Source organism: Mytilus trossulus, chromosome 2, assembly GCF_036588685.1.
Source record: "Mytilus trossulus isolate FHL-02 chromosome 2, PNRI_Mtr1.1.1.hap1, whole genome shotgun sequence".
Lineage (NCBI taxonomy): Eukaryota > Metazoa > Mollusca > Bivalvia > Mytilida > Mytilidae > Mytilus > Mytilus trossulus.
In genome coordinates this window covers 34,143,943-34,157,349 of record NC_086374.1, presented here as the reverse complement: position 1 = coordinate 34,157,349, position 13,407 = coordinate 34,143,943, and the positions used below count along the sequence as shown (strand labels likewise).

The 13,407-nt window shown below is 32.2% G+C and overlaps 1 protein-coding gene across 1 annotated transcript; it reads right to left on the bottom strand.

The window, feature by feature from the left end:
* Positions 1–311: 311 nt before the first annotated feature.
* LOC134707067 (uncharacterized) lies at positions 312–10,224 on the bottom strand. The gene is made up of 7 exons (XM_063566554.1): positions 10,087–10,224; positions 8,566–8,657; positions 8,154–8,294; positions 6,976–7,086; positions 5,232–5,430; positions 1,449–1,566; positions 312–541 (listed from the first exon to the last, which is right to left on the bottom strand). Exons 2-7 carry the CDS (start codon positions 8,620–8,622, stop codon positions 394–396), a joined length of 774 nt encoding a protein of 257 aa, XP_063422624.1. The 5' UTR covers positions 8,623–8,657; positions 10,087–10,224; the 3' UTR covers positions 312–393.
* Between the last annotated feature and the right edge of the window lie 3,183 nt (positions 10,225–13,407).

Here is a 13,407-nt window from a genome sequence, read left to right as displayed (position 1 = left end):
AAACAACTTTTAGAAATTATGCCAGTTACTCGCCAAAAAAAAAAAGCCAACACAAATATAGCTCTAAGGGTTAATTAGTAGTCTATATTAAAACCATAAGATGTGTGCACAATACATGTACTAAAAGCTTGACTATAAAAGGCGATTGTTGATGGACCATTGTTTCTTACAAATAAATGAGCATTTCAGTAATTTAAAAGTTAAAGTGAGAGTATTGATGTGGTATACAGAATTATAGGGTATTGGAATTGACACTATCGAAATCTAGTAAATAATTGATTATATAAAATCAAAAGAACAAGAATTCAAAATTTCTGAAAACATCAAATGCTTTATTTTCTAAGTCATCTTCAACTTAATACAAATCGCCTTCGGTAAGTCATTAACAGTTGATCAACCCATCTTTGTACATGTACACTCGCTTCCTTTTGGATTGATGACAGTAACCCATGGACAGCATACACATATATATGCAAGCGGCGATGTAATGTGTACATTGCCACAATCTGTGAATACCCTGTTTCCGTTTACCACTGCGACCCTAAAATTAGAAAAATCTCATAAACGAAGGTAATATATTTACAATTAAGATTACCAATAGAATTGTGTTCTATTAATAACAAATGCGAGATTTATTGATTGATTAATTGATTGGTTGGTTGGTGTTTTAACGCTACTTATAACTCTATTATGCTATTTCGTAGCGGTCAGTTTTTATTAGTGGAGGAAGCCAGAGTGCCAGGAGAGACCAACCGTCCCTTCAGTATGAAAACTGACAATACTAGTAAATACTGCTCCGTACAGGATTCGAACTCACAATCTCAGTATTGATAATATCGAATCAGTTGTATTGCAAAGCGTAATTTGATTAATGATATAACATTTAAAAAAGAGACATTTTCAGTGTTTTGCAATTTGTTTGAGTGAAAATAGAAAAACATTTCTAATGGTGAAAGATATCAAATCTTGCTGAATGATAAGATGTTATAACGGAAGTTTTTAATTGAAAAAGATGAGATTCTTAAAGAATTGATTAATAGTATTCAAAATCTTTGGCCAACCGAATGTTTCAGTAAATGCACACTAGAGAGTTTCATTTTCATGATTCGTTGTTTAGAATATAACAAATTAAAAAGCTGTCAAAGTAACAGCAAACCGAATTTTTTAACATTTATTTGTTGCCTGACATTTTCAATATAACAAGGAACATAATTGTTGAACGGTAAAAGTGACAATCATCAACATCGACTTGACCTCCATTTTGTCATCAGGAACAACATATTTGAATTAGAAAAGATTTGGTTGAACGTTTCATGATTTAAAGCACGGACACTGTTTGGCAACCGCCCATCCGCCTAAATGATGCCTTCCGGGATCAAAACAGAAAATGTAAAACGCATCCCCTATCCACATGTTGAACCAAAAAAACTAAGGATAATAATACTTACTCTTGACATATCTTAAGATAGTTACATGATCTTCCGGAATCAACACCGTAAACTCTTTTTGGATCTTGTCCGTTGCAATCATTGTTCAGTGGTTGCAATGTCCTTTTGAACCGTCTTCCTGAAATCAGAATAATAGAAAATAGTTGATATTAGTTATGAAATTTAATGACTAATGGTGAATCTAATATGAACGTGGTTGTAAGCCAAACTTATCGCGATGACTTGTATAAGTACTGTTTTCAAGATATATGAATATATATATATATACAGATCTAACATTGTTGGGTTGATGTTTAGACGAGTTATATATATATATATATATATACGAGTCTAAATTGAAAACTACGTTCAAACCTATGATTGCGTTGGATAAAAACCGAATTTTCATACGTGTGCATGTTAAACAAATTTCGTTTTAGAAGGGTCTAAAACAGCACAAACAACATTTTTCAAAAGACCAAAAAAGTGAAAAAGTATATTTCAACAAAACGCATTTGACTAACAGGTGTCGAACAACTGATGTTCTTGAACCCTGCTGACTGCCATTGGCGATTGCCAAATAAAATTGATCACAAGATGTAACAAAATGGATCTTAAAATAAATTTAATACTAAACAGAAAAACTTTTTAAACTTGTGGCCGCGATGTTATGCCACAAACATACGGTGTCAATATATTTTAGTACACCAGATCCTGATTTCGAAAATAAATGTCTCTTCAGTGATGTTAGGGATCGAAACGGTATTTGGAAGGCCATATTAAGAGTATCCTCATTTTTAGAAAAAAAAGTACCCTACTTTTTAGATAAACTCTTGAATTTAAAGAGTCAATATAGGATGAACGGATCATATAAACCGGAGGGAAAATATGATACAAAGCCCAAACAAAAAAATATAAACGAGTCTAAATTGAAAACTACGTTCAAACCTATGATTGCGTTGGATAAAAACCGAAATTTTCATACGTGTGCATGTTAAACAAATTTCGTTTTAGAAGGGTCTAAAACAGCACAAACAACATTTTTCAAAAGACCAAAAAAGTGAAAAAGTATATTTCAACAAAACGCATTTGACTAACAGGTCGAACAACTGGTGTTCTTGAACCCTGCTGACTGCCATTGGCGATTGCCAAATAAAATTGATCACAAGATGTAACAAAATGGATCTTAAAATAAATTTAATACTAAACAGAAAAACTTTTTAAACTTGTGGCCGCGATGTTATGCCACAAACATACGGTGTCAATATATTTTAGTACACCAGATCCGGATTTCGAAAATAAATGTCTCTTCAGTGATGTTAGGGATCGAAACGGTATTTGGAAGGCCATATTAAGAGTATCCTCATTTTTAGAAAAAAGTACCCTACTTTTTAGATAAAATCTTGAATTTAAAGAGTCAATATAGGATGAACGGATCATATAAACCGGAGGGAAAATATGATACAAAGCCTAAACAAAAAAATATAAACGAGTCTAAATTGAAAACTACGTTCAAACCTATGATTGCGTTGGATAAAAACCGAAATTTTCATACGTGTGCATGTTAAACAAATTTCGTTTTAGAAGGGTCTAAAACAGCACAAACAACATTTTTCAAAAGACCAAAAAAGTGAAAAAGTATATTTCAACAAAACGCATTTGACTAACAGGTGTCGAACAACTGATGTTCTTGAACCCTGCTGACTGCCATTGGCGATTGCCAAATAAAATTGATCACAAGATGTAACAAAATGGATCTTAAATAAAATTTAATACTAAACAGAAAAACTTTTTAAACTTGTGGCCGCGATGTTTATATATATATAAAACGTCTGTATAGTAGTCAACGATTTTCCCCACGAGGGCGCTGGATCGTTACGAGTAACGATACATGTACACAATAAATAAATTATATAAACGCCTAAAAAAGTGTACACAACAACTCCAAATACAAAAAAGGTAACTATAAATGTAATTATTTATAAATATTTCGGATAACAGATATCCTTCGTCAGTCAGATTCTGATGTGAAATGAATCATCTTTGAGTCTCGTTAGATTAAACTTTTACTAAATCTTGAAATTTATACAATAAAAAAGTCAAACCGAACATCAGTGAAGACGCTTGCACCATTCTAACAAATGTTTACATGACATAGGTTATATGGTTTATTACAACAGAGAATTCATATATATGCATTAAATACAAATAATAATGTGCGATTTGAACTAGCACAATTCTAAAACTGTATCGGGAACGACAATTATGATGGTATAACATGTATACGCATGATAACGTCTGTAAAATTACCAAATAGACAGCACTGAACGATCTAAATATTTGAAATTGAGAGTAAAGTAGCTACAACAGAGTCTGAATATTTAAACATCGTGAACAAACGGCCGTAAAAATGTAATAATATTTTTTTACTAAGTATAACTAGAAGAACGTGGCTAGGTACTTATACATCCCTCAAAAAATTAAGCAATTTAAATTGGTATCTTCAACAAATGTATTTAACAAATGAAAAAGGTTAAGAAAAAGAAACAGAGACTGTAATAATATATATATATATATATATATAAAGAAGTCTAAATTGAAAACTACGTTCAAACCTATGATTGCATTAAATAAAAACCGCAATTTTTATGCGTGTGCATGTTAAACAAATTTCGTTGTAGAAGGGTCTTAATACAGCACACAAACAACATCTTCCAAAAGACCAAAAAAGTGAAAAAGTATATTCAAACAAAACGCATTTGACTAACAGGTCGAACAACTGATGTTCTTTAACCCTGCTGACTGTCATTGGCAAAATGGATCTTAATATAAATTTAATACTAAACAGTAAACAATAAACTTGTGGCCAAGATGTTATGCCACAAACATGAGGTGTCAATACTTATATGTACACCAGATCCGGATTTCGACAATAAATGTCTCTTCAGTGATGTTAGGGATCGAAACGGTATTTGGAAGGCCATATAATTTACCCTCAATTTTAGACAGACTCTTGAATTTTAAGAGTCAATATAGGATGAACAAATCATATAAACCGGAAAAAATAATGATACAAGCCCAAACGAATAAATATAAACAAGTCTAAATTGAAAAATACGTTCAAATCTTTGATTGCGTTGGATAAAACCCGCAATTTTTATACGTGTGCATGTAAAACAAATTTCGTTGTAGAAGGGTCTTAATATAGCACAAACAACATCTTCCAAACGACCAAAAAAGTGAAAAAGTATATTCATACAAAACGCATTTGACTAACAGGTCAAACAACTGATGTTCTTTAACCCTGCTGACTGCCATTGGCGATTGCCAAATAAAATTGATCACAAGATGTAACAAAATGGATCTTAATATAGATTTCATACTAAACAGTAAACAATAAACTTGTGGCCAAGATGTTATGCCACAAACATGAGGTGTCGATACTTTTATGTACACCAGATGCGAATTTCGACAATAAATGTCTTCAGTGATGTTAGGGATCGAAAAGGTATTTGGAAGGCCTTATAATTTACCCTCAATTTTAGACAGACTCTTGAATTTTGAGAGTCAATATAGGATGAACGGATCATATAAACCGGAGGGAAAATATGAAACAAGCCCAAACGAAAAAATATACACAAGTCTAAGTTGAAAACTACGTATATATATTTGTGTGATTTGGTTCTATAATATTTAACGAATTACTAAAACTATTTGAGATAGACGACATAAATATTCAATATTTATATCATTATATTGATATCTTAATTTAATTGTATCAGTTATATATTGATATAAACTTACCAGAAGAACTAGCTATGTTGAGTACTTCAGCGTCACTGGGTATTTTCTTTTCAATGTAAAGAGGATATTCAAAGCTTTCATAAAATGTCCTCAAGTCCTCTCCCAGTTCAACAGTGTTAACTACTTCTTCGCCATCAACATAATACATCTCCTTTATCACTGTTGCATTGGTGCTTGATATGCTGTTCGTGCCTTTGTTCTGCAACACAAAGCTCTAACTTGTTTAGAAGTGAACGTGCATGATAATAATTCGTCAAAATAAAAGTTGTGTTTTTATGTGTCATTTGGTCGTCTCTAGTGGAGAGTTGGTTCATTGGCAATCATACCACATCTTATTTTCATTTAATCAACTTAATGCATATACCGTGCAATATGGAATTTTGTTGTTTGGTGATTCCTCTGAAAACATGTACTGCGAAAGTATTAGTCAATGCTTTACAAAATAATAGAAGGTACAAAAAGCGTAGTAAATCGTCGCAGAAGGACATAAAACACAATCCACAAAGATCGTGTCACAAAAGCTTAAACAATACCAGTGCCAGATATGGACCTCCAACATTTAACTGCATTTTATTGATTGAGGCTGCATGTATTCTGAAGCATAACATAATTTTGCCTTTTATTTGACGAAAATTACCTTCTACAATGAATCTTGTAAAATGTAACACTATTCGCAAACAGAATGTGACTGCATATCATATGAAAACACGCTACAAGTCTTAATTATCAAGAATTTAGTGCAAACCAAATATGAAATCTCTCGTCCATACAAGCCAAGAAAGTTTAAAGAAAAGTTTATTTGTATGTAGGACTGTATGTATGTATGTACTGGTAAATTCCTCTGTTATCCGAAGAACCCCTCGAGAGCTGGTAGGGTAAAGTGAAATCCGCGTACACTTCATATTTGTCTTAATAGAGATGTCACTACCGTTTTTACAACAATATTTTAAAGGAGAATCCAAACCTCAACACAAGGGGAGTACTAGGGCACCGGGAAGTCTGGTTATATTGTGGAGGAAAGCCGAAGAATTTGGAGAGAACCACCGGGACACTCTGCGGAAACAGACAAACCGGAGAGATAGATTTTATCAGAAGATCTATCTACATGTCAAAGTTGGGGGCAACTTTGATCTACCAGGATCCTAAAGTAACCATTCTAGTTGAAACTTAGGTCTGGAAACCTTTTTAAATGAATGTTGTTAAAATTTGAACTATCGGAAAAAAGAAGTGCCTGCACGGCAGATCTAAAACTTTCTCACGCGCTGTAACTGATCGATATCATTGACAAACTAATTACCAAATATAAAATCATTCTTTTTATAATTATAACCAATCCACAAACAGAAAGTGACTGCACAGTAGATATAAAAATGATTACATAGTACGATAACTCATCATCAGGCTGCAGACCAAGTATATAATCATTCCCTTCAATAGAAGCTAAGAAAAACTTGCTGAAAGTGTTCTACACAAGATCTTATGGATGGGCGGACGGACGGACGAACAAACAGACAGATGGACATATTTAAGTGGTTACTAGACCCACTTTAGCCATCAGCGACGCAGGAAAGAATTTTATCAGATGTTTCAGAAATATGAGCCAATATTGCTCCATTAGGGACACTCATCATGTTACTTTCCTTTTAAAAAGTATTATAAGTCTGTCAAAAGGCTTCTCAAATATTGAAACATTTCAATATTCGTTATGCTCAATGTTTCGTTTTCTTCGTAATGTTATACATACCCAGCTGTGTACATATGACTCTGTAACTTTACCAGCATCAGATGAAGTCTTTCTATCAATATCCCGCAGTCTACATTGACGTAAAGATGGAAGACATCTGATTTGCTTTCCCTATAAATAATACATTTTGTTAGCCTTTTATGTTCATATATTAAATAAAACAACAGTCATTCTTATCTGGTTACGTTTTAAATGTTTGAAACTAGACCCGTTTAGTCCTTCTTAAAATTTTAAGTTTTTTTAACACATTTTATATGGTCAATCCGGTTCTGCCAAGCTAATTGTCATTTAGTACTAACACAATTTACATAAAACATTAACTAGTATAAATATATATATAAACTTAATGCTATTTTACGAACTTTTCCTTTGATCCTACTGACTAACAATTTCCGTCCTCGGCACAGTAGAGTTATATGAAAAATTATCGCTAGAAAACTCAGTGTGCACGTCAATAAAATTAACAACACTGTCTTAGATAGAATAGCGATAAACAGATTGTCATTGGTCATCTCAACTCAATAACTTTTCTTATTTTCGCCGTAATTGCTCATGCGAGAAAAACAATCTCGTTTAGATGACCAACGATAATCTATAAATATTAGAACTAAAATAGAAGATGCCGGCAGCAATTTTGAATTCGAACGTCTTAAAATATGGCATTGCATATTATGTGATGTATAATGATAATCTACCCGAGGTTCCATCCAATTCTTTGTCAACCTAAACTGTCTTCACAGTTTGTGTTACATCCTTCGCCATGATGAGCAACTCACTGATTCAGTTACAAGTAGCTTTTGGCATATATAGATTGAAATATACTTTAAAAAGTCGTTCTATGATCTTACCTTAATTGATACATGTATGTTAACTACTGCAATACGCTATTTCATTTTTGATAAGCAACCGTACTTTATAATCTATACAATAAACTTGTCGTAGAAATATTCGTTTTTTTAAAACATAGTTTAGATTTCAGAACAGGAACTAAACCTTATAAATATATTATTAGTATCCTTTTTCGTCATCTTGAATAGACGTGGTTGATTTTTTTCTCCAATTAACAATGCCATTGAATGCGTTGATATATGTGATATCGCTGACCGCCATACCAAACAAGTTCGCATATTTGCCGATGTGTTGTTTGGCAAAATGTTTGACCTTGTTTGATTACAAACCTTTTGAAAATCTTGCATAAGGTATGATTCAAGAACATCGTTGTGTGCTGGAGTATGGATTTTAACTATATTCTTTCCTAGATTGGTTTCTATATTTTCAACAAATCTAGCCTTCCCTTCCCTAATCTGGTAATCAAATTTCTGGAATTAAAAACAAATAAACTATAAATGATCTTTTTAATATAACATATTTTGGTTGGGGTTATCATTAAATTAACATTCTTGAATATTTTCATTTAGATTTGAAGGTTAAAATCAAAATGTCAATGTGTTTAATTTAAGCATAACAAACTTAAGGATCCAAAGTTAAATTTTTCATATGAATAACTCAGTATAAAATACAAATTATTAGTATTATTACTTTCAATAACATAAGTTTGTAGAAATGCGTTGTAATAAACAAAATACATACCAAATCGAATGCTGTAACAAATGACACTAAAATCACACATATCTGTAGTCTTAACATTGTTACGATCTGTGCAATCTTTTATTAGCAATACTCTGAAAAAAAGAACGAAGATTAGAAGCGGCAACAAAAAACTTCTATTATTTATATATGTATATATGTATAAGTTAACATGAATATAACATAATGATAAAAGTGATACAATGTGTACAAAATATGTTCATGTCTAAATAACTTTAACTGTCAACTTGTATTCGTACTCAGATTTTTAAAAGCAAAATCTATACAGAACCTTCTAAAGACATAATGATAGAAAAAAAATACCTTACAAAGCTATTTAGTTTGATGTTCGTGGTATTTGATGATATTCTGACACTAAATATCCTACATTTTAATGAGTGCTTACGTATCAATTTACTGAGTGATTAAAAATTAAGGATTAGTACCAGAATAGAAGATGTACTTCATATTGTGATCTTTTCCTAGAAACTGACATATATTGACGACTTCAAACTAATTCTATGACAAAGGTTATGATTTCAACTTTCCAATTATCAATTTCTCATTTCTCAACAGAAATGTACCTCTCTGCTACATTGCATATCGTATGACATTTAAATATGGCAGTTAAAATACGTTTATACACATATACCGACTTGATTAACAAGGGTGAGTTCCTTACATTAATACTAATACAACCGAGGAAAAAGAACGAAATAGACAGAACACAATTGTTACAGACACCAGCACGAACAAGGTTAAATTATGCAATTTCCCTAAGGTTGCAATTCCTTCTGTCAATGCTTATTGCTTAAATAATTTTGACTGTTCTGTTCAAAAGAATTTAGTTCTCATGTTTTCAAACAGTTTATGCATTTGACGTCTAAAGCGAATCTTATAAGAGCTACTGTATAGACACGTTTGGTGCGAACTTAAGATAAACAGTTACCAGCAATACAACATACCAAAGACACATATAGTCAGCACACAGTTGTCAAAAATATACAGTATATTCAACTGTCTATTCAAAATCAAAAAATTCTTTGTTATAATTATTTCTTACTTTACAAAGATATAAACTGCGTTTTTACCATTAGTTTTTCTCAGTCTTAATTGTCGGTTTTTGTATGTATAATTTTTTTTAACAGACGAAATCCATGCGCAAAAATAAAATAAAAAATAGTGTTTATAAAAAGAAGATGTGGTATGATTGCCAATGAGACAACTATCCACAAAAGACCAAAAACATTAACAACTATAGGTCACCGTACGGCCTTCAACAATGAGTAAAGCCCATACCGCATAGTCAGCTATAAAAGGCCCCGATAAAACAATGTAAAACAATTTAAACGAGAAAACTAACGGCCTTATTTATGTAAAAAAATGAACGAAAAACAAATATGTAACACATAAACAAACGACAACCACTGAATTACAGGCTTTAGCATGTTTTAATCTTATATCGACCTTACTTTTCTATAAGTTCAAGAGAAACATTTCACTGTAATAATTTAAGTCACTTACCTTAATGATTTGTCAGGTTTCTGATACCAAATTTGGGTCTGCAACTGAATTTATAGTAAATGACAGTATCCCACATAAGTGGTAGCTTAATTTTTCTCAGAAACAATGTCAAGAGTTTTCTGAAAAAAAGCGATTGAACAGTTTCGGTAAAAACCCCAGGTTATTTCTCATTTGAATATAATAACGTCATTGGCTTATTAGAAAAGGAAGCTTACGTATAGTGTTAATTTGTTTAGAGTACTAAGTATACATATCCTCGATGAACACTACTTAATTACTTTTACTTTTCGGATACAATTGTCAGCTGTGTTTCCGAAAACAATTACTATAAGAGCAATCCTTAAGAATATTAAATTCACGATAAAAATCATTTGCCGTAATAAACGTTTATACATTCACTACAAATTTTGAAAATCTGTAAAAGGCCTGCAATCTGTTCATGAGTTTTCATCTATTCTATATATATCATTTTGTTGTTGATTTACAAACTATTTAATTTGTACTTTTCGTAACAATATTTTACTGGTTAAACTTTTTACTTCTATCAATTACATTTTAAGAGAAACGGGAGAGGGAACTTATCTCAAACTTTTAGTCTTTGTTGAAACCATTTCTGTTGTCACATGCTCGACTCCGGTTTTGGCGTTCGTCGACTCTTGGATCGTTTTATAAAAGTCGTCTCATCTGAAGATGCTGTGACAATTTCAACCAAGCAAACATTATAATCATCCCCAGAGTATCTGTTTAGGTGACAACCCGTCATCGATGATCAGTATATATATAAAGAAAAAGACGTGGCATGATTGCCAATGAGACAACTCTCCACAAGAGACCAACATGACACAGAAATTAGCAACTATAGGTTACCATACGGCCGTCAACAATGAGCTCAGCCCATAACGCATAGTCAGCTATAAAAGGCCCCGAAATGATAATGTAAAACAATTCAAACGAGAAAACTAACGGCCTTATTTATATAAACAAATGAACGAAAAACAAATATGTAACACATAAATAAACGACAACCACTGAATAACAAGCTTCTGACTTGGGACAGACAGAGGCCTGTCAACTAATATGTCCAACAAGACAAACAAAATGTTCGTAGCGGCAATATATTTTATTTAAGTTTAGATTTGATTTTCGATAACAATTTGCATTCTCATGGAACCATCCGTGCTTCTCTTCTTGTCGCCTTGTTCCTTTATTCAGACGAGGATGACTTCATTCGACTAGAAATTGACAATTAGAGTAAAAACATTACGACTAAAGAAATGCGTTTATCTGCACAATAGTACACTTTCCGTTTTAGTTAGCAGTCTCCAGTATTTCCCAGCTGATACGATATTCCAGAGCCTGCATTTACTATAATGATTTCCTTGGTAGGGAATTGCTGCTCCAAGGAAGTTAATAAACCAAAAGTCACAAGTGTTTAAGTTGCAATGCATCGCCTCGAAAATTTGACGGACACCGTCACAAGTCAAAGAATATCTATTTAACAGATGTCCACGGATGAGTTTCCAATTGTCGTTACTACAATTCCTTCCAATAGATCTTCTTATCGAACGTAACCTGTATTATTAGTCTTATCACCTTGTTTGTTCTTTAATGAGCATCACAGATGCCAAACATGGAATAGGATCTTTTACCCTTCTGAGTACCTGGGTTAGCCCCGATTTATATTGGGGTTCGTATGGCTTTTTATGTTGTGGTTTTTATACGATTATTTGCATTTTGAACATTTATTGACATGGCGTTGTCAGTTTGATATCAATGTTGTTTAATGAGTTTGAATGTCCCTTTAGAATTGCTCGGCTCCCTTTATAGACGTTTATGTCCCTTAATGATATTTCACACCATTTCATTTAAAAAAAAAAAAGTTTTTAAAAATATTGTTGAACGAGACAAACATATTACAGTTATCAGCAAGACAAGAACTACCAATAAGTCATATTGGCTAAAAGCATCAGTCGATCCTCAATGCATGTATTGTCTTTTCGTGGTGTTTTTTATTTTCATTTCTGCTTATTAGCTTGAGAACCACAAATCTGTGTTCCTCTGCATCTATTTTTGATTCCGACCTGGCAGTTTAACACAAAGTGCAATAATAACAAAGCAAATGGCATTACGCAATAAGGTTTACTTAACTTTAGGACATGAGCTATTATGCATATTGACAGATACATTACATATTTTTGTTCTTTAGTTTACACTAAAATTAACTCTTTTCATTTAGTCCATGAGAAGTCATTAGTTGTTTCTGCTAATAGAGAACACAGTTTATTAATAGAATTCAAGCTAACTACAGAATTCGAACTAACTACTAACATAAATTAGGAAACGTGTCCAACTATATGTAGGAGTTTGTGTGGTCAGCTTTTTGAGAAAAACACTTGATTATCTATTTATAGCTAAGGACATTCCGAAAATCAGGTTATTTTTATATATAACTAATGATTAAGAAATACAGATATTGATTTCAATTGCCTCTTAGCGTCAAGTTTGTAACACAAGGGGTCAATTTGTACACAATTTGTTTATGCATAAATCTATGATGGTCTCAGTAATAGGTTACGGTTTCATGAACCAGACCATTTTTCGTTTTATTTATACATTATTCATATTGAAATAGTTCCAAATGTAACATCCCACACCCTCATTTGCAAACACATTATCTTACAAATTGTCAAATCGTTTTTCTTTTTTTAATAAAAGGAGATTTAAGTAAACGTTAATGAGACAAGAACCCGACGACATAAAAAAAAACAAATAAATTAATATTTAGAAGGCATCACGAGACAGGTTTCGATACAATATGCGAAGCTTTAAATCATATGGACGTCAAGTTGGTTACTTATTCCTTATTCGTTACTTATTCCTTATTCATTACTTATTCCTTACTTTTTCTTTATTCGTTAGTTATTCCTTATTCGTTATTCCTTATCTATTCGTTACTTATTCCTTATTCCTTATTCGTTACTTATTCGATTTTTAATATCTTTCTCCCTTTTTAATTCTTTGTATTCTTATCTTTGGTAATAGTATTTATTTTGTTGAGGTGATAGTACCCTTTAAACACGTTAATATGTATCCGTTTTTTATGCTCAACCGATCCTGTTATTTGTTCTTTTTCGATTTTAATACGTTTAACCTTTTAACTGCTTTATTTGCGTATATCTGTAGTTGGTTCTTGGTTCGAAGAGGTGAAATTAACCTATTATTAGCGCGTGTGTACCCGTTTCGAAGCTAGACTAATACCTTGTTTCTTATTCGCTTATAACACGTGTGTTCTATTTTGCACCTTTAAAAAACACTTTTCAA

Excerpts from the sequence above, each read along its gene's own strand:
- LOC134707067 (XM_063566554.1), bottom strand. The coding sequence starts at position 8,622 with ATGTTAAGACTACAGATATGTGTGATTTTAGTGTCATTTGTTACAGCA. Across the intron at positions 8,295-8,565 it reads TTGTTACAGCATTCGATTTG|AAATTTGATTACCAGATTAG; the intron begins GTATGTATTTTG and ends TTTTAATTCCAG. Across the intron at positions 542-1,448 it reads TATCTTAAGATATGTCAAGA|GGTCGCAGTGGTAAACGGAA; the intron begins GTAAGTATTATT and ends TTCTAATTTTAG.